At 42.4% G+C, this 24,317-nt stretch overlaps 1 protein-coding gene across 6 annotated transcripts in view; it reads left to right on the forward strand.

Annotated features, from left to right (window-relative positions):
* LOC134359579 (uncharacterized) overlaps positions 1-24,317 on the forward strand; it is a 234,929-nt gene that overhangs the window by 178,175 nt on the left and 32,437 nt on the right. For all 6 annotated transcript variants that reach the window (XR_010021146.1, XM_063073078.1, XM_063073079.1 and 3 more), the window contains 2 exons: positions 1,532-1,735; positions 21,993-22,099. Coding sequence is in view for 5 of the 6 variants with exons in the window: in XM_063073078.1 (XP_062929148.1) it covers positions 1,532-1,735; positions 21,993-22,099 (311 nt within the window). In the remaining variant the exon portion in view is untranslated. The remainder of the gene's footprint in view (positions 1-1,531; positions 1,736-21,992; positions 22,100-24,317) is intronic.

Here is a 24,317-nt window from a genome sequence, read left to right on the forward strand (position 1 = left end):
TACACCAGTCATTGAAAGTGGGCATGCAGGTACAGCAGGCGGTGAAAAAGGCGAATGGTATGCTGGCATTTATAGCGAGAGGATTCGAGTACAGGAGCAGGGAGGTACTACTGCAGTTGTACAAGGCCTTGGTGAGACCACACCTGGAGTATTGTGTGCAGTTTTGGTCCCCTAATCTGAGGAAAGACATCCTTGCCATAGAGGGAGTACAAAGAAGGTTCACCAGATTGATTCCTGGGATGGCAGGACTTTCATGTGAAGAAAGACTGGATGAACTGGGCTTGTACTCGTTGGAATTTAGAAGATTGAGGGGGGATCTGATTGAAATGTATAAGATCCTAAAGGGATTGGACAGGCTAGATGCAGGAAGATTGTTCCCGATGTTGGGGAAGTCCAAAACGAGGGACCACAGTTTGAGGATAGAGGGGAAGCCTTTTAGGACCGAGATTAGGAAAAACTTCTTCACACAGAGAGTGGTGAATCTGTGGAATTCTCTGCCACAGGAAACAGTTGAGGCCAGTTCATCGGCTGTATTTGAGAGGGAGTTAGATATGGCCCTTGTGGCTACGGGGGTCAGGGGGTGTGGAGGGAAGGCTGGGGCGGGGTTCTGAGTTGGATGATCAACCATGATCATAATAAATGGCGCTGCAGGCTCGAAGGGCCGAATGGCGTACTCCTGCACCTATTTTCTATGCTTCTATGTTTCTAACCCCTGATGTTGTGCTCACCTTTTAACTTACTCTTAGGATCAATATAACCCTTCCCTCCTACATAGCCAAGAGAAAATCTGCAGATGCTGGAAATCCAAGCAACACACACAAAATGCTGGAGGAACTCAGCAGGTCAGGCAGCATCTACAGAAAAGAGCATTGTTGATGTTTTGGGCTGAAACCCTTTTGGCAGCATTTTGGCAGGGCTTCGGCCTGAAATGTCAACACTACTCTTTTCTATAGATGCTGCTTGGCCTGCTGAGTTCCTCCAGCATTTCGTGTGTGTTCCTCATACAAAGCCTCCATTTTTCTATCCTCCCTGTTCCTATCTAAGGGTTTCTTATATACCCATAATGTATCTGCCTCTACCACCACCTGAGCAGGGCATTCTTTGCACTCATCACTTTCCACGTTAAAAACTTACCTCTGACATTCATCCTAAAATGTCATCCAATCACCTTAAAATCATGCCTCTTGTAGTAGCCGTTTCCACCTAAGGAAAATGTTTCCGGCTATCTGCTCAATCTGTGCCTCTTAACATCTTGTACACCTCTGTGAAATCACTCTCATCCTCCTTTACTCCAAAGAGAAAAGCCCTAGCGTGCTCAACTTTTCCTCATAAGACCTGTTCTCTAATCCAGACAGCATCCTCGAAAGTGCCCACATCTTTCCTATTATATGAATCACAGGGCAGGCTGGAGATGTTGGATGATCCGCTATGTTTTGTTTTCCCAATGAATTATTATGCCCTGTTCCTGGGAGTTTAGCCCTAGCAAATCAATTTAGATAAATGACAGTTTTCTGTCCTTCATTCATGACAGGAAGAAGATTTTCAAAAGCTCCCCAGAGCCCAGCTTCTGAAAAGTGCCAGTCATGTGCATAACTGCTTGGGCCTAATGAAGAGGGCTTCCACTATCAACAAAGATAGGGCCACGGTTATTATCGCCAACAATCCTTTGGCTGACCTCAATGACCTGGATGGCAAGGACACCCCAATGCGCTTCCTAAGCAAGAATCCATCCAAGGTAAATATGGACAAGCTTAAGCAAATTTCTCTTTTATATTTGGCTGGGGGAATTTCATGAAATGTTGAATTTGTTAAGTGTGTGCTATTTTTATTAATTTTTGCAACATATGTAGTTTTCATATATAATTCCTAAAATGTTTTTCTCTTTTTTGAGAGACCTTTTTTGAAATGTCATAAATGTGGTTATGACATTTATGGAGCCACTAATCTGTGTGGAGGCAATGGATTTTGCAGGTGCTATAATCTAGAACATTAAAAAAAATCAAACTGCTGGAGGAACTTAGCAGGTCAGGCTGCATTTGTGGATGCAAAAGGGGTATAGTTCTGACACTTAAGCAATACTTCAAATTGGCCCTCACCCATATCTTACACAACTTCAGCATCTCATACACTGATTAATGAAAGCCAGTGTGCCAAAAGCTCTCTTTGCAACTCCTGTGGTGCGACTTCCCTTCAGTTCAGCAACGAGGAGAGGAGGAGTTTGGCACTGGCAGAGTCTAGCTGAGTTAACTGGACGCGTTCTGTGGTCAATATCTGATGTAATCCGCTGCACTACTGGCTTTGGATGACAGCAGAATTATGATTATCATGATGTCCTTTGAGTATATATAGTATTTTATATAACCCAGGTTGCCCAGAAGTAATTTTAACAAAAGAGTATTGAAGTGTAGTTACTTTTGGAATACAAAGTATGCAGGTATAGGGTCACAACTAAATGATCTTAATCTAATAGATGACAATAAACTATAGACAATAGGTGCAGGAGTAGGCCATTCGGCCCTTCAAGCCAGCACCGCCATTCACTGTGATCATGGCTGATCATCCACAATCAGTATTCAGTTCCTGTCTTATTCCCATAACCTTTGATTCCGCTATCTTTAAGAGCTCTATCCATCTCTTTCTTGAAAGCATCCAGAGACTTGGCCTCCACAGCCTTCTGGGGCAGAGCATTCCATACATCCACCACTCTCTGGGTGAAAAAGTTTTTCCTCAACTCCGTTCTAAATGGCCTACCCCTAATTCTTAAACTGTGGCCTCTGGTTCTGGACTCACCCATCAGCGGGAACATGCTTCCTGCCTCCAGCGTGTCCAATCCCTTAATAATCTTATATGTTTCAATAAGATCCCCTCTCAGCCTTCTAAATTTCAGAGTATACATGCCCAGTCGCTCCAATCTTTCAACATATGACAGTCCCGCCATCCCAGGAATTAACCTTGTGAACCTCCACTGCACTCCCTCAATAGCAAGAATGTCCTTCCTCAAATTTGGAGACCAAAACGGCACACAGTACTCCAGGTATGGTCTCACCATGGCCCTGTACAACTGCAGAATGACCTCTTTGCTCTTATACTCAATTCCCCTTGTTATGAAGGCCAGCATGCCATTAGCTTTCTTCACTGCCTGCTGTACCTGCATGCTTGCTTTCAGTGACTGATGTACAAGAACACCTAGATCTCATTGTACTTCCCCTTTTCCGAACTTGACTCCATTTAGATAATAATCTGCCTTCCTGTTCTTACCACCAAAGTGGATAACCTCACATTTATCCACATTAAACTGCATCTGCCATGCATCTGCCCACTCACCCAGCCTGTCCAAGTTACCCTGCATTCTCATAACATCCTCCTCACATTTCATACTGGCACCGAGCTTTGAGTCATCGGCAAATTTGCTAATGTTACTTTTAATTCCCTCATCTAAATCTTTAATATACATTGTAAACAGCTATGGTCCCAGCACTGAACCCTGCGGTACCCCACTGGTCACCACCTGCCATTCCGAAAGGGACCCGTTAATCGCTACTCTTTGTTTTCTGTCAGCCAGCCAATTTTCAATCCATGTCAGTACTCTGCCCCCAATACCATGTGCCCTAATTTTGCCCACTAAGCTCCCATGTGGGACTTTTCAGTATTGTCGTATTCAAAACTGCAGCCGTCCCTCAGTTCATGTGGCAGGGATCAAAATGGATTTTGTACTCAGCTCTCAAACCAAGAGCTTTCTGACATAGAGCTGAATATGTCATCTATCCAGGAATAACACACACAAAATGCTGGAGGAACTCAGCAGGTCAGGCAGAACCTATGGATGTTTTGGGCGAGACCCTTCATCAGGACTCCCCTCTCCATTGATGCTGCCTGACCTGCTGAGTTTCTCCAGCATTTTGTGTTTGTTGCTCTGGATTTCCACCATTTCAGAATCTCTTGCGTTTATCTGTCTGAGAATGGTGGATTTCTCATGCCATTGTTCATGGTACCTCAATCAAAAATGTTTACAATAACATGGAAAAAGAGCATGATTTTATAACTCTGTGCTTAACCTTTTGTAACAGAAATATCTAGATGTTTGAACATAGGGCACCATGAGTTTATTTACTGACTGATTTACATCCAGGCCTGTGTTAAGCACTGTTTCTCTCAGCAGCTTCCTGTGTTTCTATATCTTCTATGACTCACTTCACTTTAGGCATAAACGAATTCTCCCGAGTGCCCTTTCAGACTTCTTGGTGATTGTCTCACATTGGTCATGTTCTTCCCCACAAGTTCAAAGGTCCAATGTAATGTCAGAGAAATGTATACAATATACATCTTGAAATGCTTTTTTTCGCAAACATCCACGAAAACAGGGGGGTGCCCCCAAAGAAAGAATGACGGTTTAATGTAAGAACCCCAAAGTCCCCCCAGCTTCCCTCCCTCCTGCACGTAAGCAGCAGCAAGCAACGATCCACCCTCCCTTCACCAGCAAAAAAAAGCATCTGCACCCACCACCGAGCACTCAAGCCTGAGCAAAACATTAGCAAAGGCACAGACTTGCAGTTACCCCGAAGACTTCGCATTTCACCCAGCATTCAACATACCACAGGCTCTCTCTCTCCCCCTAATAAGGGAGAAGAGGTGTCTCCGTTTTTCCCAGTGAGTGTGGTGACATAACATACAACTCGTTCATTTATAATGTTAAAAGTCCATTGCGTTGCTTTTTCCAAGCTCTATTCTCAAAGACCTCAAAGATCCTGGGTCTTTAGGCAGTAGATTTTCAGACTCTCACGATGACACACAAGTCTCCTGCCATGAAACTGACCCTCAACCCGCCTGCCTTCAGAGCCCCGAGATCTTTGGCTTCCAAATCGGAGTCGGACTTTCAGGCCAAACAACGGCCAGTCCTGAAACCCAGAGAACGGGTCCCATTCCCACAAAGAACCGAAATCAGCATGTAACTCCAGTTCAGGGTCTTCAAAAGAACCCTGAAAAGGAAAAATAAAGATATTAAAGATGGAAATGTAGCTGTTTCTGAAGATGCAAGCGAAGGATTCACCGTTTAGCGCCATCTTAACTTCGCTCTGCCTCCCAAAAGTGAAAAGGTGAATTCTCTTTTATTAATCTACCATTCACTTTTTTTTATTCAAGAGAAAATAAAGTCACCATTTAATCCTTTCCTGATATGTATTCCTTTGCATTTCTGATGTCATCCTTAGAGACCTTTGCATTACCTTTTTATAGCATGGAACCAAAACGCTACACCAAACTCATTAATTTCAACCAAAACAAATTTTGATTCAAAGTTTCAAAGATTAATTTTATCTGTTGCATGTATATCAAAATATCAAAACATGCAGTGAAATGCATCATTTGCGTCCCACATTTTAAAGATGTATGGTTAGGGTTAGTAAGTTATGTGCACGCTGTGGTGGCACTAGAAGCATGGCATAGCTTCAGCCCTGCACCAATAATCCCTTACTCCCCCCCCCCACCAGTTAATGTATCACTTAACAAGTTTTTTCTAATACATTGGTAATCTCTTTTATGGAGTATTTGACCTCCACTGAGGCAAAGCAGGTTCTTTCTCAGTTCCTTCAGGTACATTGGAAATCTCTGATCTAAACATTCTAGAAGATGTTGACCCAACAGTTCTTCAGAACAACCTCCCATTGATGTAAAGTTATCCAAATTCTCATCGAGGACCTAGTTATGCTTAGAGATCTGTGATAGTTCAGTCACCAGGGTTCATATTAGGTCTGCATGCCAGTGAATAACTTATCCATTTCTAACAATGACCAGATTAACATCAGTCTAGTACTCTCTTGAATTCACTTATGTCTGAAACTATTTATAAATATTTCATTTGCAGATACATAAATCCTTGGTTATGCAATTTTGTTCTGCTATGCTTTCATTTTTAAATGTTCCTTCTTTATTTTAATTTTCAAGTGGGAATGATGAAATCTGATGTTGATTTCCATTTTCGTGCCTTGAGTAATTCTGCAGAAGATGCACAATGTGGTGATCAAAGAGGAACTGAGACATATCGGTTTTTAATGCTGCCTCCTTGCATTATTTGATTCCTGTTTTGAAACTCTGCTCAGCTTTCACCATTAGAGGAAGGGTGAAATGGGGCAGAAGTTACACGATTTATACATAGTCATAGTCATACTTTATTAATCCCGGGGAAAATTGGTTTTCGTTACAGTTGCTCCATAAATAATAAATAGTAATAGAACCATAAGTAGTTAAATAGTAATATGTAAATTATGCCAGTAAATTATGAAATAAGTCCAGGACCAGCCTATTGGCTCAGGGTGTCTGACCCTCCAAGGGAGGAGTTGTAATTTTGATGGCCACAGACAGGAATGACTTCCCATGACGCTCAGTGCTGCATCTCGGTGGAATGAGTCTCTGGCTGAATGTACTCTTGTGCCCAACCAGTACATTATGTAGTGGATGGGAGACATTGACCAAGATGGCATGCAACTTAGACAGCATCCTCTTTTCAGACACCACCGTCAGAGAGTCCAGTTCCATCCCCACAACATCACTGGCCTTACGAATGAGTTTGTTGATTCTGTTGGGGTCTGCCACCCTCAGCCTGCTGCCCCAGCACACAACAGCAAACATGATAGCACTGGCCACCACAGACTCGTAGAACATCCTCAGCATCGTCCGGCAGATGTTAAAGGACCTCAGTCTCCTCAGGAAATAGAGACGGCTCTGGCCCTTCTTGTAGACAGCCTCAGTGTTCTTTGACCAGTCCAGTTTATTGTCAATTCGTATCCCAGGTATTTGTAATCCTCCACCATGTCCACTCTAACCCCCTGGATGGAAACAGGGGTCACCCGAACCTTAGCTCTCCTCAGGTCTACCACCAGCTCCTTAGTCTTTTTCACATTAAGCTGCAGATAATTCTGCTCACACCATGTGACAAAGTTTCCTACCGTAGTCCTGTACTCAGCATCTCCCTTGCTGATGCATCCAACTATGGCAGAGTCATCCGAAAACTTCTGAAGATGACAAGACTCTGTGCAGTAGTTGAAGTCCGAGGTGTAAATGGTGAAGAGAAAGGGAGACAAGACAGTCCCCTGTGGAGCCCCTGTGCTGCTTGATCACTCTGTTGGACACACAGTGTTGCAAGCACACGTACTGTGGTCTGCCAGTCAGGTAATCAAGAATCCATGATACCAGGGAAGCATCCACCTGCATCGCTGTCAGCTTCTCCCCCAGCAGAGCAGGGCGGATGGTGTTGAACGCACTGGAGAAGTCAAAAAACATGACCCTCACAGTGCTCGCTGGCTTGTCCAGGTGGGCGTAGACACAGTTCAGCAGGAAGACGATGGCATCCTCAACTCCTAGTCGGGGCTGGTAGGGGAACTGGAGGGGATTTAAGTGTGGCCTGACGATAGGCCGGAGCAGCTCCAGAACAAGTCTCTCCAGGGTCTTCATGATGTGGGAGGTCAATGCCTTTCCTGAAATCTTCATATTCCACGTGTATAAAACAACCTGATGGCAAGTCATGCTGTAACTGTATAAAAGTTTGGTTGAAGGCCACATTTTGTATTTTCCTTCACATTTACAGAGTTGTTTACAATTCTGGTTTTACACTATAAAAAGAATGTGGAGGTTTTGAAGAGGATGCAAAAGCAGTTCCTCGGATGCTGCCTGAATCAAGGAGCAGTAGATATTCTTTTTTCGTTTCTCATTCTGGTCACCCTCTCATCACTTCTCCTCATCTGCTCATTACATCCCTCTGGTTCTCCTCAACCTTTTCTTTCTTCCATGTTCCACTATGTTTTCCTATTGGATTCCATCTTCTTCCAGCTATCACTTCCCAGCTTCTTAATTCAGTCCCGCTGTCCCATCCACCCACCTTCCCCCTCACCTGGTTTAACCTATCAGCTGCCAGCTGGTACTCCACTCATTCCCCCCACCTTCTTATTCTGGCTTCTTCCCACTTCCTTCCCAGTCTTGATGAAATGTCTCAGACCAAAACACTGACAATTTATTCACCTCCATAGATGGTGCCTGACTTGCTGAGTTCCTGCTGTATTTTATGTGTGTTGCTCTGGATTTTCAGCGTCTGCAGAATCTCTTGTGGTTAAAAGGAGAGGCTGGACAAACTTGGCTTCTTTTCTCTTCCTGGGTTTGGAGGTGTGTGTGTGTGTGTGTGTGTGTGTGTGTGTGTGTGTGTGTCTGTCTGTGTGTCTGTGTGTGTCTGTCTGTGTGCGTGTGTGTGTGTTTTGTCTTATTTTGTTTTGTTCTTACTGCTACTTGCGTTGTTCTGTAGAACATTATGGGTATAATATGTTGGTGCCAGAGTGTGTGACAACACTTGTGGGCTGCCTCCAGGACATCTTAGGGTGTGTTGGTTGTTTACCCAAACAAGACCTTTCACTGCATGTTTAGATGTACGTATGAAAAATAAATCTGAATATGAATTAATTGGGGCAGGAAGCACTGGTAATGGCTTTTACCTTCTCTTGAAGTGAGTGTCTTCCTTTAGCACCAACATGGCATCCCATATACTTCATTCACCAAGAATGAACACTTACTATATTTCTCAAAAGGCAACAATTGGCTCTTCGTCAGCAATCATTCCCGATCCCACATCTCCCAACATTCCTATAACCTGGATAATAAACACAAGAGATTCTGCAGATGCCAGAAATCCAGAGCAACACACACAAAGTGCTGGAGGAACTCAGCAGATCAGGTAGCATCTATGGGCGTTGGGGGAAATAAACAGTCGATTCTTCAGGCTGAGATCCTTCCTCAGGACCGGAAAAGAAGGCAGAAGAAGCCTCCATTACTTAAGTAATACCCCAGTGTTAATTGACCAAGAATGCCCTTTCTCAAACCTTTCATGTTTCTCTGAAAAACTCAAGTGCAAACAAGACAATGGAGAACAATCAACTACATCTTTGATAGCCAAATTTTCTTAGACTGCTCCTCTGACACTTTGCTGAAATGCATGATGCATATCCCACTTAGTGATCAGCAGCCATTGAGATAAGACTGAAAATATGCCTTCTGTTCCAGGAATGGACTCCAGCACAAGACCTGATCAACAGTCACCCATTAATGCTGATGGTCCTTCACACTTTAAGGGTGGCACAATGGATGTTGCCCATTCAGAGTGATAATTCATGTTCTCAGTATAATTTATTCACTTAGTTATTATCATTATTAGTACTTCCACAGTTGGTCTTGTGCATTGGTTGTTTGTCGCTCTTTGTTTGTTTGCAGTTTTCTCTATCGTATTTCTTTGTTCTACTACAAATACCTGCAAGAAAATGTATTGCATGGTGGTATGTGTTGAAATATACGGACTTGAATTATAATTTTACTGTGAAGTTTGATTTTTGAACTTTGACAGGCTCAGTTATTTTTTTCTCTCTGAGAAGCCTGTCAGTGTATGCCTCCAATTTTGGTTTCATTATGTCATCACCGATTAATTGGACCGTGACAACTCACGCTCATTCCTCAATCACACTTTATTTACTTGTGCACAAGGAGAACAGCCTGGACCCTGTCACCACACTGTTCTGAGGTCTGAATAGAGAGATGCCATCTTTACACAGAATTGACTAGCAGTTATGGATATTGACTATTTGGGAAAGAGTGCATGTTCAAATTTCTTATTTGCATGATCAATCACTATTCACAATACAGGTGTTAAAAGTCAATATAAACTACAATCTAACAACCAATGATGCTTTAAAGTTAGTAAAATAATTATCCCCTAGTTGGTATGTGGTTTGCAACCTTCTATTACACCCTTATATCCATATGCCAAATGGCTCTGGGCCCTTTCTATGCAAAGGGAAGCAATGCCCTTCAAAAATCTTTCTTCAAAGCCCTTTCTTGCCTGGGCTGACTGCACACTATCTGTAAACTATCCTTGCCTGGACATTACCTCAACTTCCACAATTGTATGAGGCACTGACCTTGGTTTAACAGAACCATGTTGGAACATTGTGTTTAATTAATTTTGACATGTCTTCACATCTCCCGAACACTTCCTGTAAACCTCTAATGTTGCTCACCTCCAATTTTGGAGAATTCCTTTCAGCCAGCCTCTTCCCAGCAGGTTTGTTGGTTCAAGCCCACGACGCCGCCTAGTAACGATGTTTTAACCTGTCTCTGGTATTTCATTTCACGCCAGAAACTCTGCCAACTTCAATATTTCCATCTGAACATGTTTCAGGACCTAGCTGTGCCTTTTTAAGTTCAGGCTAGGGGTTTATGAAGTCTGTCTCCTCAGCGTGCGTCTTCACACAGTATCAACCTCAAATGTCACGTCTCTGCCATTTACTTCCATGGCAGCAATCAGTTGCTCTAATTTTAATAATTCAATTCTTTTCATTCAACTTACAGAGCACACCTTTGAATTGTGATCTTCACTGGCTTCTTCCACATTCTGAGAAATTTTGAGGACATTTTAATTTCTCTCTTTCGTTTTATTTACATTATGTTTATTCTGACAAAATCCAGTACTGTGGCCTTTTAGATCACACATGCCACACTTGTCTTGCCCAGACCTGCTTTGCGATGGCATACAGTAGCAACCACCTTTACTTACCTATTTATAATGACGGACAGTTAACTACAGAACAGTGCATTTTGGTGCCTGCCCCTATGCATGATACAGTTTAATTGTCTCACAAGACCTCGTTTTAACTTGCTGGTTCCACAATAATAGTTATAGAACACTGGCCCATCTAGTCCCTACCGAAATATTAATCTGCCTAGTCCTGTTGACTGCAGCCCTCCGTGACCCTCCCATCAATGTATGTACCTATCCAAAATGGTTAAATGTTGAAATTAAATCAGCATCCACCACTAGCACTGGCAGCTCATCCACATTCTCACCACCATCTGAATGAAGATGTTACCCCTCATGTTCCCTTTAAACATTTCACCTTTCACTCCTTACCCATGACCTCTAGTTCTAGTCTCACCCAATCTCATTGTAAAAATCTGTTTGCATTTAACCTATCTACACCCCTATCTATACAGAACTCTGATAATTCTCTGTGCACTCTCAAGTGCTAGGTTTATTTGTGATATCAACCACCTCTGATTCTAGGCATCATCAATAACCACACCAACTTGTCCAGAAACATTTGATGGAGCATGATCCCATAATCACAGTATCACACACAAAATGCTGGAGTAACTCAGCAAATCAGGCAGCATCTATGGAAATGAATAAAAGTCGATGTTTCAGGCTAAGGACCTTCATCAGGACTGGAAAGAAAGGGGGAGAAACCAGTGTAAGAAGGTGGGAAGCGGAAGAATTACAAGCTGTTTATTTTTCTCTATAGGTGCTGCAAGACCAACTGAGTTCCTCCAGCATAGTTGCCATGGTTACAGGTCTTGTGATAACTTCCTCAATTCAGTAAGCAACTCAGTCATTGCTTAAGTAGTTTTTTTCACAATGAATCAACTTTTTGCTTTGAGTTAAAAATGATTCTGCAACAAATCTGCGTCAATTCCTTAAATTATATATTACCAAGATTTTCAGGATCATCAGTTTTCATGCTAAGTTAAATATGGGCGTGCTGTCAGTTTAATTAGGATGCACTACTGATTATTTTATATATGCAAAGGAACTTGAGAGATCTCGTGCAGGATTCCCTAAAGATAAACTTGCTGGTTGAGTCAGAGGCAAATACAATGTTAGCATTCAATTTGAGAGAATTAGAATATAAAAGCAAGCATGTAATACTAAGGCTTTATTAGACATTGTTCAGACCACATTAGGAGTATTGTGAACAGATTTGGACCCCCTACCTAAGAAAAGATATGCTGACTTTGGAGTTGGTCCAGAGGAGGGTTGCAAAAAATGATTCTGGAATAAAAGGGTTAACATATTAGGAGTATTTGATGGCTCTGGTCCTACACTTGCTGGAGTTTAGGAAAATGAGAGGGGATCTCATTGAAAGCTACCGAATATTGAAAGGCTTAGATAGAGTGGAATTGGACAGGATATTGTCAATCATGGGAGAGTCTAGAACCACAGAGAGCACAGCCTCAGAATAGAAGAACATCCCTTTGGAATAGAAATTAGGTGAAATGAGGTGGCTTTATTGGTAAGAAATAATAGTAAATCATTAGAAAGAGGTGATATAGGATTGGAAGGTGCAGAATCTTTATGGGTTGAGCTAAGAAATCGCAGGGGTAAAAGGACCCTGATGGCAGTTATAGGCCTCCAAACAGCTGCATGATGTGGACTACAAATTACAACAGGAAATAGAAAAGGCTTGTCATAAGGGCAGTGTTATGATAATTGTGGGGGATTTTAACATGCGAGTGGATTGGAAAAATTAGGTCAGCACTGGATCTCAAGAGAGAGAATTTGTAGAATGTCTGCGAGATGGCTTTTTAGAACAGCTTGTTGTTGAGCCTACTAGGGGATCGGCTGTACTGGATTGGGTATTGTGTAATGAACCAGAGGTGATTAGAGAGATTGAGGTGAAGGAACCCTTAGGAGGCAGTGATCATAACATGATTGAGTTCACTGTGAAATTAGAAAAAGAGAAGCCGAAATCTGATGTGTCGGTATTTCAGTGGAGTAAAGGAAATTACAGTGGCATGAGAGAGGAACTGGCCAAAGTTGACTGTAAAGGGACACTGGCGGGAAAGACGGCAGAGCAGCAGTGGCTGGAGTTTATGCGAGAAGTGAAGAAGGTGCAAGACAGGTATATTCCAAAAAAGAAGAAATTTTCGAGTGGAAAGAGGATGCAACTGTGTTTGACAAGAGAAGTCAAAGCCAAAGTTAAAGGAAAGGAGAGGGCATACAAGGAAGCAAAAATTAATGGGAAGACAGAGGATTGGGAAGTTTTTAAAAACTTACAAAAGGAAACTAAGAAGGTCATTAGGAGTGAAAAGATTAACTATGAAAGGAAGCTAGCAAATAATATCAAAGAGGATACTGAAAGTTTTTTCAAGTATATAAAGAGTAAAAGACAGGTGAGAGTAGATATAGGACCGATAGAAAATGATGCTGGAAAAATTGTAATGGGAGATAAGGAGATGGCGGAGGAGCTTCACTGAGGAAGACATCAGCAGTATACCGGACACTCAAGGGTGACCATAGACCATAAGACCATAAGACAAAGGAGCAGAAGTAGACCATTCAGCCCATCAAGTCTGCTCTGCCATTTTATCATGAGCTGATCCATTTTATCCTATTTAGTCCCACTGCCCCGCCTTCTCACCATAACCTTTGATGCCCTGGCTACTCAGATACCTATCAATCTCTGCCTTAAATACACCCAATGACTTGGCCTCCACTGCTGCCCGTGGCAACAAATTCCATAGATTCACCACCCTCTGACTAAAAAAATTTTTTCGCATTTCTGTTCTGAAAGGGCGCCCTTCAATCCTGAAGTCATGCCCTCTCATACTAGACTCCCCCATCATGGGAAACAACTTTGCCACATCCACTCTGTCCATGCCTTTTAACATTCGAAATGTTTCTATGAGGTCTCCCCTCATTCTTCTAAACTCCAAGGAATACAGTCCAAGAGCGGACAAATGCTCCTCATATGTTAACCCTCTCATTCCCGAAATCATTCTAGTGAATCTTCTCTGTACCCTCTCCAACGTCAGCACATCCTTTCTTAAATAAGGAGACCAAAACTGCCCACAGTACTCCAAGTGAGGTCTCACCAGCGCCTTATAGAGCCTCAACATCACATCCCTGCTCCTATACTCTATTCCTCTAGAAATGAATGCCAACATCGCATTCGCCTTCTTCACTACCGACTCAACCTGGAGGTTAACTTTAAGGGAGTCCTGTATGAGGACTCCCAAGTCCCATTGCATCTCAGAACTTTGAATTCTTTCCCCATTTAAATAATAGTCTGCCCGTTTATTTTTTCTGCCAAAGTGCATAACCATACACTTTCCAACATTGTACTTCATTTGCCACTTCTCTGCCCATTCTTCCAATCTATCCAAGTCTCTCTGCAGACTCTCCGTTTCCTCAGCACTACCGGCCCCTCCACCTATCTTCGTATCGTCAGCAAACTTAGCCACAAAGCCATCTATTCCATAATCCAAATCGTTGATGTACAATGTAAAAAGAAGCGGCCCCAACACTGATCCCTGTGGAACACCACTGGTAACCGGCAGCCAACCAGAGTAGGATCCCTTTATTCCCACTCTCTGTTTCCTGCCAATCAGCCAATGCTCTATCCACGTATGTAACTTTCCCGTAATTCCATGGGCTCTTATCTTGTTAACCAGCCTCATGTGTGGCACCTTGTCAAAGGCCTTCTGAAAATCCAAATATACAACATCCACTGCATCTCCCTTGTCTAGCCTACTGGTAATTTCCTCAAAAAATTGTAATAGGTTTGTCAGGCAGGATTTTCCTTCAAGGAATCCATGCTGAGTTCTGCCTATCTTGTCATATGCCTCCAGGTACTCTGTAACTTCGTCCTTGACAATCGACTCCAACAACTTCCGAAACACCGACGTCAAGCTAACAGGTCATAATTTCCTTTTTGCTTCCTTGCCCCCTTTTTAAATAGCGGAGTGACATTTGCAATCTTCCAGTCTTCCGGAACCATGCCAGAATCTATCGACTTTTGAAAGATCATCGCTAATGCCTCCGCAATCTCCACAGCTACTTCCTTCAGAACACGAAGGTGCATTCCATCTGGTCCAGGAGATTTATCGACCTTTAGCCTATTCAGCTTCCTGAGTACTTTCTCTGCCGTAATTGTGACTGCGCAAATTCTCTTCCCTGCCACCCTTGAGTGTCCGGTATCCTGCTGTCTTCCTCAGTGAAGACTGATGCAAAATTCTCGTTCAGTTCCTCTGCCATCTCCTCATCTCCCATTACAATTTCTCCAGTATCATTTTCTATCGGTCCTATATCTACTCTCACCTGTCTTTTACTCTTTATATACTTGAAAAAGCTTTTAGTATCCTCTTTGATATTATTTGCTAGTTTCCTTTCATAGTTAATCTTTTCTCTCTTAACGACCTTCTTGGTTTCCTTTTGTAAGGTTTTAAAGACTTCCCAATGCTCTGTCTTCCCACTAATTTTTGCTTCCTTGTATGCCCTCTCCTTAGCTTTAACTTTGGCTTTGACTTCTCTTGTCAACCACGGTTGTATCCTTTTTCCACTCGAAAATTTCTTCTTTTTTGGAATATACCTGTCTTGCACATTCCTCATTTCTCGCATAAACTCCAGTCACTGCTGCTCTGCTGTCTTTCCCGCCAGTGTCTCTTTCCAGTCAACTTTGGCCAGTTCCTCTCTCATGCCACTGTAGTTTCCTTTACTCCACTGAAACACCGACACATCAGATTTCGGCTTCTCTTTTTCTAATTTCACAGTGAACTCAATCATGTTATGATCACTGCCTCCTAAGGGTTCTTTCACCTCAATCTCTCCAATCACCTCCAGTTCATTACACAATACCCAATCCAGTACAGCCGATCCCCTAGTGGGCTCAACAACAAGCTGTTCTAAAAAGCCATCTCGCAGACATTCTACAAATTCTCTCTCTTGAGATCCAGTGCCGACCTGATTTTTCTAATCTACTCGCATGTTAAAATCCCCCACAATTATCATAACACTGCCCCTCTGACAAGCCTTTTCTATTTCCAGTTGTAGTTTGTAGTCCACATCCCTGCAGCTGTTTGGAGGCCTATAAATAACTGCCATCAGGGTCCTTTTACCCCTGCTATTTCTTAGCTCAACCCATAAAGATTCTGCACCTTCCAATCCTATATCACCTCTTTCTAATGATTTAATATCATTTCTTACCAATAAAGCCACGCCTCCCCCTCTGCCTACCTTCCTATCCTTCCGATACACCGTGTATCCTTGGACGTTCAGCTCCCAGAGACATGCATCCTTTAGCCAGGTCTCAGTGATGGCCACAATATCATACCTGCCAGTCTGTAGCTGTACAAGATCATCCACCTTATTTCTTATGCTGCGTGCATTTAAGTACAACACCTTAAGACCAGTATTTGATACTTTTTGCTTTGATTTCACTGCAACTTTATTGCACTGAAACTCATCCCAATGGCTACACATTTGCCCCATCACCTGCCTGTCCTTCCTGACATCTTTACTGCTCACTATCTTAGATTTATTTCTGTTTTCCCCTTCCTCCGCTCTATCATTCCGGTTCCCATCCTCCTGCCAAATTAGTTTAAACCCTCCCTAACAGCTCTATTAAACTTTCCCACCAGGATATTGGTCCCCTTCGGGTTCAGGTGTAACCTGTCCTTTTTGAACAGGCCATACTTCCCCCAGAAGAGATCCCAATTATCCAAGAATCTGAAGCCCTGCCCCCTACACCAGTCTCTCAGCCACGCATTCATCTGCTTGATCCGACTACTCTTTCCCTCGCTAGCACGTGGCACAGGTAGCAATCCCGAGATTACTATCCTGGAGGTCCTGCTTCTCAGCTTCCTTCCTAACTCCTGGAAACCACTCTTCAGGACCTCCTCCTTTCTTCTATCTATGTCATTGGTACCAACATGTACCAAGACAACTGGCTGCTCACCCTCCCCCTTTAGAATATTCAGGACCCGATCCGAGACATCCCGTACCCTGGCACCTGGGAGGCAACACACCATGCGGGCAGGGAAGAGAAGTGTGTGCAGTCACTATTACGACAGAGAAAGTACTCAGGAAGCTGAATAGTCTAAAGGTAGATAAATCTCCCAGACCAGATGGAATGCACCCTCGTGTTCTGAAGGAAGTAGCTGTGGAGATTGCGGAGGCATTAACAATGATCTTTCAAAAGTCGATAGATTCTGGCATGGTTCTGGAGGACTGGAAGATTACAAATGTCACTCCACTATTTAAGAAGGGGGCAAGGAAGCAAAAGGGAAATTATAGACCTGTTAGCTTGACCTCGGTGGTTGGAAAGTTGTTGGAGTCGATTGTCAAGGATGAAGTTACAGAGTACCTGGAGGCATATGACAAGATAGGCAGAACTCAGCATGGATTCCTTGAAGGAAAATCCTGCCTGACAAACCTATTACAATTTTTTGAGGAAATTACCAGTAGGCTAGACAAGGGAGATGCAGTGGATGTTGTATATTTGGATTTTCAGAAGGCCTTTGACAAGGTGCCACACATGAGGCTACTTAACAAGATAAGAGCCCATGGAATTATGGGAAAGTTACATACGTGGATAGAGCGTTGGCTGATTGGCAGGAAACAGAGAGTGGGAATAAAGGGATCCTATTCTGGTTGGCTGCCGGTTACCAGTGGTGTTCCACAGGGGTCCGTGTTGGGGCCGCTTCTTTTTACATTGTACATCAACGATTTGGATTATGGAATAGATGGCTTTGTGGCTAAGTTTGCTGACGATACAAAGATAGGTGGAGGGGCCGGTAGTGCTGAGGAAACAGAGAGTCTGCAGAGAGACTTGGATAGATTGGAAGAATGGGCAAAGAAGTGGCAAATGAAATACAATTTTGGAAAGTGTATGGTTATTCACTTTGGCAGAGGAAATAAACGGGCAGACTATTATTTAAATGGGGAAAGAATTCAAAGTTCTGAGGTGTAACAGGACTTGGGAGTCCTCGTACAGGATACCCTTAAGGTTAACCTCCAGGTTGAGTCGGTAGTGAAGAAGGTGAATGCAATATTGGCATTCCTTTCTAGAGGAATAGAGTATAGGAGCAGGGATGTGATGTTGAGGCTCTATAAGGCGCTGGTGAGACCTCACTTGGAGTACTGTGGGCAGTTTTGGTCTCCTTATTTAAGAAAGGATGCGCTGACATTGGAGAGGGTACAGAGAAGATTCACTAGAATGATTCCGGGAATGAGAGGGTTAACATATGAGGAACGTTTGTCCACTCTTGGACTGTATTCCTTGGAGTTTAGAAGAATGAGGGGAGACCTCATAGAAACATTTCGAATGTTGAAAGGCATGGACAGAGTGGATCTGGCAAAGTTGTTTCCCATGATGGGGGAGTCTACTACGAGAGGGCATGACTTAAGGATTGAAGGGCGTCCATTCAGAAAAGAAATGCGAAGAAATATTCTTAGTCAGAGGGTGGTGAATCTATGGAATTTGTTGCCACGGGCAGCAGTGGAGGCCAAGTCATTGGGTGTATTTAAGGCAGAGATTGATAGGTATCTGAGTAGCCAGGGCATCAAAGGTTATGGTGAGAAGGCGGGGGAGTGGGACTAAATGGGAGAATGGATCAGTTCATGATAGAATGGCGGAGCAGACTCGATGGGCTGAATGGCCTCCTTCTGCTCCTTTGTCTTATGGTCTTATGGTCTTATGGTCTAAATTTCATCTGCCAAATTCTTTGCTACATCAGTTGTAGCAACCCCCTGGATATATTTGAAGCAGGGGTTGATGGATTCTTGATTAGTAAAGGCATCAAAGGTTATGGGGATAGGCAGGAGAATGGGTTTGAGAGGGAAAATAAATCGGCCATGATCGAATGGAGGAGCAGATTTGATGGGCTGAAAGGCTTAAATCTTCTCCCATGTCTTATGGTCTTATGGTTTTATCACACAGCAAAGAAATGTGTCAGTGCCTTATATAACTCCTCTTCATGCCTGGTCAGAGGAACTAATGCTGAAATGGAGCTTGTTGTGGCCACTTTATTTTCCTTTATATAATAAACAGTTTTATTTTCTCAGTCAGTGTACTTTTTTCCCTTGGAGGAAAACTCCCTTCACTCCTAACTCAACAACTTCCCTCAGCTCAATATGATAAAAGACAAAAGCCGTGAAAGTTGAGCTGGAATTGGAAGTGGTTTATTATTTATTTTCTCAAACAAATGTTGAGTGCACATGTTGTCAAACATGTCCTGACAGACAGCTAAATGGTATGTGACAAAGTTCAAAACTAGTAAAAAGTCCCAAAACACAGTGAATCCCTGCTGGCTTAGAGGAGAACAGTGATCAATGATGTATATACAATAGACAATAGGTGCAGGAGTAGGCCATTCCGCCCTTCGAGCCAGCACTGCCATTCACTGTGATCATGGCTGATCATCCACAATCAGTACCCTGTTCCTGCCTCCTCACCATATCCCTTCACTCCGCTATCTTTAAGAGCTCTACCTAACTCTTTCTTGAAAGAATCCAGAGAATTGGCCTCCACTGCCTTCTGAGGCAGAGCATTCCACAGATCCACAACCCTCTGTGTGAAAAAGTTTTTCCTCAACTCCGTTCTAAATGGTTTACCCCTTATTCTTAAACTGTGGCCTCTGGTTCTGGACTCCCCCAACATCGGGAACATGTTTCCTGCGTCTAGCGTGTCCAATCCTTTAATAAATCTTATATGTTTCAATCAGATCCCTTCTCATCCTTCTAAATTCCAGTGTATACAAGCCCAGTCGCTCCAATCTTTCAACATATGACATTCCCACCATCCCTGGAATTAACCTATGCTGTACTCCCTCCGTAGTAAGAATGTCCTTCCTCAAATTTGGAGACCAAAACTGCACACAATACTCCAGGTGGGGTCTCACCAGGGCCCTGTACAGCTGCAGAAGGACCTCTTTGCTCCTATACTCAATTCCCCTTATTATGAAGGCCAACATGCCATTAGCTTTCTTCACTGCCTGCTGTACCTGTATGCTTACTTTCAGTGACTGATGAACAAGGACACCCAGATCTCATTGTACTTCCCCTTTTCCTAACTTGACACCATTCAGATAGTAATCTGCCTTCCTGTTCTTGCCACCAAAATGGATAACCTTACATTTATCCACAATAAACTGCATCTGCCATGCATCTGCCCACTCACCCAACCTGTCCAAGTCACCCTGCATTCTCATAACATCCTCCTCACATTTCACACTGTCACGCAGGTTTGTGTCATCTGCAAATTTACTAATGTTGCTTTTAATCCCTTCATCTAAATCATTAATGTATATTGTAAATAGCTGCGGTCCCAGCACCAAGCCTTGCGGTACCCCACTAGTCACTGTCTGCCATTCTGAAAAGGACCCATTAATCCCTACTCTTTGTTTCCTATCTGCCAACCAATTTTCTATCCGTGTCAGTACCCAACCCCCAATACTATGTGCTCTAATTTTGCCCACTAACCTCCTATGTGGGACCTTATCAAAGGCTTTCTGAAAGTCCAGGTACACTACATCTACTGGCTTTCTCATGTCCATTTTCATAGTTACATCCTCAAAAAATTCCAGAAGATTAGTCAAGCATGATTTCCCCTCCGTAAATCCATGCTGACTCGGACCTGTCCTACTACTACTATCCAAATATGCCACTGTGTCATCTTTTATAATTGACTCCAGCATCATCCCCACCACTGATGTCAGACTAACTGGTCTATAATTGCTTGTTTTCTCTCTCCCTCCTTTCTTAAAAAGTGGGATAACATTAACTACCCTCCAATCCACAGGAACTGGTCCTGAATCTATAGAACATTGGAAAATGATTACCAAAGCGTTCACGATTTCTGGAGCCACGTCTTTAACTACATATACAACTACATATACGACTACTTAAATTATTTATATTACTGAATCTGGTGTTTTCATTCTTTAATGCCTTTTCTTATAACAATATTAATGATACTGTTGTATATTTGTACTCTGAAACCCCTTGACCTTCAATTGTTCTAAGTACAGTGAGAAGTTTGTCTTGCATACAGTTCATACAGATCAAATCATTACACAGTGCAATGAGCCGGAATAAAATAAAACATTAACAATGCAGAATAAAGTGTAACAGCTACAAAGAGAGTAAATAAGGTACAAGTTCATAAGGTCAATTGTGAAGCCAAGCCATTTTATCATACCACTCAATAGTCTATTAACAGCAGGATAGAAGCTGAATTCGAGCCTGGTGATTCATGCTTTCACGAAGCTTTCTGCACCTTGAACTTTTCAATTCTTTGCTAATTTTATTGATAAACTTTGACTTCTCCTGCATAAACTTCATGAGAGAAAATTCACACCATGCCTGCAACACAGGTCCACAATCCCTTATCCAAAATTCTTGGGGCCAGTCGCATTCCGGAATTCAGAATTTTTCGGATTTCAGGCCCCCCCCCCCCATACCAAAAAACACGTATGCTCAAGTCCTTTATTTAACCTGTCTAAGTGCAGTGGACTTTAGGACCCAGCGGCGCACCAAACCTATGCATATCCTCCTGTATACTTTAAATCATCTCTAGATTACTTATAATACCTAATACAATGTAAATGCTATGTAAGTAATTGTTATACTGTATTGTTTAGGGAATAATGACAAGAAAAAATTTTATTTCCAACAAAAACATTCAATAAAACATAAAAATATACAGCTTCAAACGAACCGAATCAAACACATGGTAAATGACTTACTGGAATAAATGTAGAACGTCACTGTCACTATAAAACTTCAGAAACTTGTCTTTCTGTTTATTTAAATCATATACAGCGGTAGTTCCGACACTATTTTCTTCAGTAAGACGCCGCACAGACACACCACGATCAAGCTTCTGCAATAACTCACTTTCTGCGTTATTGATAGAGAAGACCCCTTCTCTTTTTCTCATTGTTACCCATAGGGGTATCTGCAGCTCTTTTTGACATTTTCACAGTGAAATTAAACACAAAGTCAACAGTGAACACAAAATATCAGTGAACAGCAAATGCATGTGTAACCAGTACGAGCGCTGAGCCACAACTGACGTCTGGCGGCCTCTGCTACTGCTGCCACATCACACCTAAGTGACGTCAGCTGTTGACGAAAAAAACTTCGGTTTTCAGAGCTTTTTGGATTTCAGAATTTCAGATATGCACCTGTATAACTGCTTTGGTTTTGGAACTGAGCTGGGCAAGATGACCCTTCTGTTGCGGGTTTCAACCCAACGACATTGACAATTCCTTTCCCCGCACTGATGCTGTTCGATCCACTGAGTCCCTCCAGCAGGTTCTTTCTTTGCTCTGCATCTCTGTGTCTCAAAAGTACAAAATGCCTGCATATCGCTCTAAAGATAAATGTGAAACCTACTTTATCTCCACAGCTAAAATATCCTCTGAGGAAGCACCCAATCTTACCTCCTCTAAAAGATGGCAAATGCCAACCTTCAAGCACCCCAAAGCAAGAAGAGAAGGGAACCTCTCAGGAAAAGTTAGTACAGTGTTCTTTAATTATGTTTAACATGGGCATGTTTACAAAAGTGATGACTCACAGCATCTTAGGAAAGCTACCAAGTCATGAGACTTTTATGTTATCATTAACCTCTGTCGAAATAGAGCATTCTGACATTTTGATTTATTCTACCCATGCCCTATTTGGAAGGTGGTCTGAAGAACGGTTTCTAAATGATGTCTGTCCACATTTAGGGGTGGCTTGGTGGTTTAGTGGCTCGCGTATTGCTATCACAGCACGAGTTACCCAGGTTCAATTCAATTCTCTGTAAAGAGTTTGTATGTTCTCCCCGTGACTGTGTGGGTTTCCTCTGGGTGCTCTGGTTTCTTCCCACATTCCAAAGATGTATGGGTTGGTAAGTTAATTGGTCATATGGGTGAAATTGGACAGCATAGGCAGTTACCATGTTGTATCTGTAAATAAAATAAATGAAACATTTTACCATCTAATGAAGACTAAGATCAGTTATTTTCAGTGTAGGTTGCCTATTCCAGCCAACCCAATCATGGCATAAACCACCACAATGTAGAAAATTATCTGGGTGCGGAGATAGCACGTGGGACTAGATATGTTTCCAATTGAAAATAATTCAACAGGTTTCCTAAACTGACAATAATTAATTGACAAAATGTTAATATAAATTTTCAATAATTTGTTAGTTGATAGCCAAAAGAATCTTTCAAGAGTAAACAGTGATTCAGCTGAACCAGCTATCCCATGCGAAGTTCCTTCTGTTAAATGGTGCTAAAAGGCTCAGATAATTATAGTCATGGAGTCAAAGAACACTACAGCAAAGAAAAAGGCCCTTCAACCTATCTGGACTGTGCAAAACTATTATTCTACCTAGTCCCATTGACCTGCACCCAGACAATAGTCCTCCATAGCCATTTGTTAGAATTTTCTGAAAAGTGGCATATAACAAGTAGAACCTGAAGTACGCAAACGCGAGGAAATCTGCAGATGCTGGAAATTCAAGCAACACTCACAAAATGCTGGTAGAACACGGCAGGCCAGGCAGCATCTATGGGAAGAGGTACAGTCGACATTTCGGGCCGAGACCCTTCGTCAGGACGAAGGGTCTTGGTCCGAAACATCGACTGTACTTCTTCCCATAGATGCTGCAAAACCTGAAATAGTTGTTTTTTTAAGGAATTCATTTACCTTTATAAGTCACTGTATAATAATAATTAGGAAAAAGGTATTTTAATGATACATTTATTTCTTCTTGCAGAGCTAGGATCATGTTTTTGATGACTAAGTGATGTTAGAATTGTAAACTTTTTAAATTCATGCACCAGAATCCATTATAGGCAGCCTCAAATAAAATACTATTGAAACCAAACTTCTGCCAGAAGTGACAAGAGGTTCCAGACTTTCCTGTTTCTTTTTATTTCAGATTTCTAGCATTTGCAGTTTTTCTTTTGATTTTAATTTATAGTTGGAAGGTATACATTGTTGTTCCTCTATTTGTTAGATCATAAGCCATAAGAGCAGAACTAGGCCATTCAGCCCATTAAGTCTGCACCATATTATTTGTCCAAAACCTAGTGGAACTACAAAGAGTTTAAGATTATCTGTGCATCTGAGGCACTTAAGTATTGCTTCAGGTTTTGACGATTATTGATTCTTTCCCTCCTCACCATTCTGTGTTTGACCTTCTGTGCTTAAAACTATTTGTCCTCATTCTCACACAGCAATGCATAGTTCACTAACAGCTGAAAGTTGTTTCTATTGACTTCAATGGGATCAAAATACTGAAGCAGTGGAGATATCAGTGTGTGTAGACTAGTCCCTGATGACCTATATTACCCTCTAACATCTTCAATTTTATTTCGAGATACAGACAGTAACAAGTCCTTCCAGCCCAACGAGCCCGTGCTACCCAGTTACACCCTTGTGACCAATTACCCTACTAACCCCTATGTCTTTGGAATGTAGGAGGAAAAAGGAGCATCTGGAAGAAATCCACATTATCACAGAGAGAACGTACAAACTTTTTACAGACAGTAGTGGGAATTGAACCCAGGAGCCTGGTGCTGTCGTAGCGTTACGCTAACCGTTACGCTACCGTGTCACCTCGTACACTACCGTACTGGCCCAAATGCTATAGACTGTTCCTAAAATGTTTCACTTCTCTTCTGACAAATGAAGTAAAAACATAAAATGTTGGTAAATACTCAGCAGGTCAGGTGCAATT

The sequence above is a fragment of the Mobula hypostoma genome, chromosome 20 (assembly GCF_963921235.1).
Source record: "Mobula hypostoma chromosome 20, sMobHyp1.1, whole genome shotgun sequence".
Classification (NCBI taxonomy): Eukaryota; Metazoa; Chordata; class Chondrichthyes; order Myliobatiformes; family Myliobatidae; genus Mobula; species Mobula hypostoma.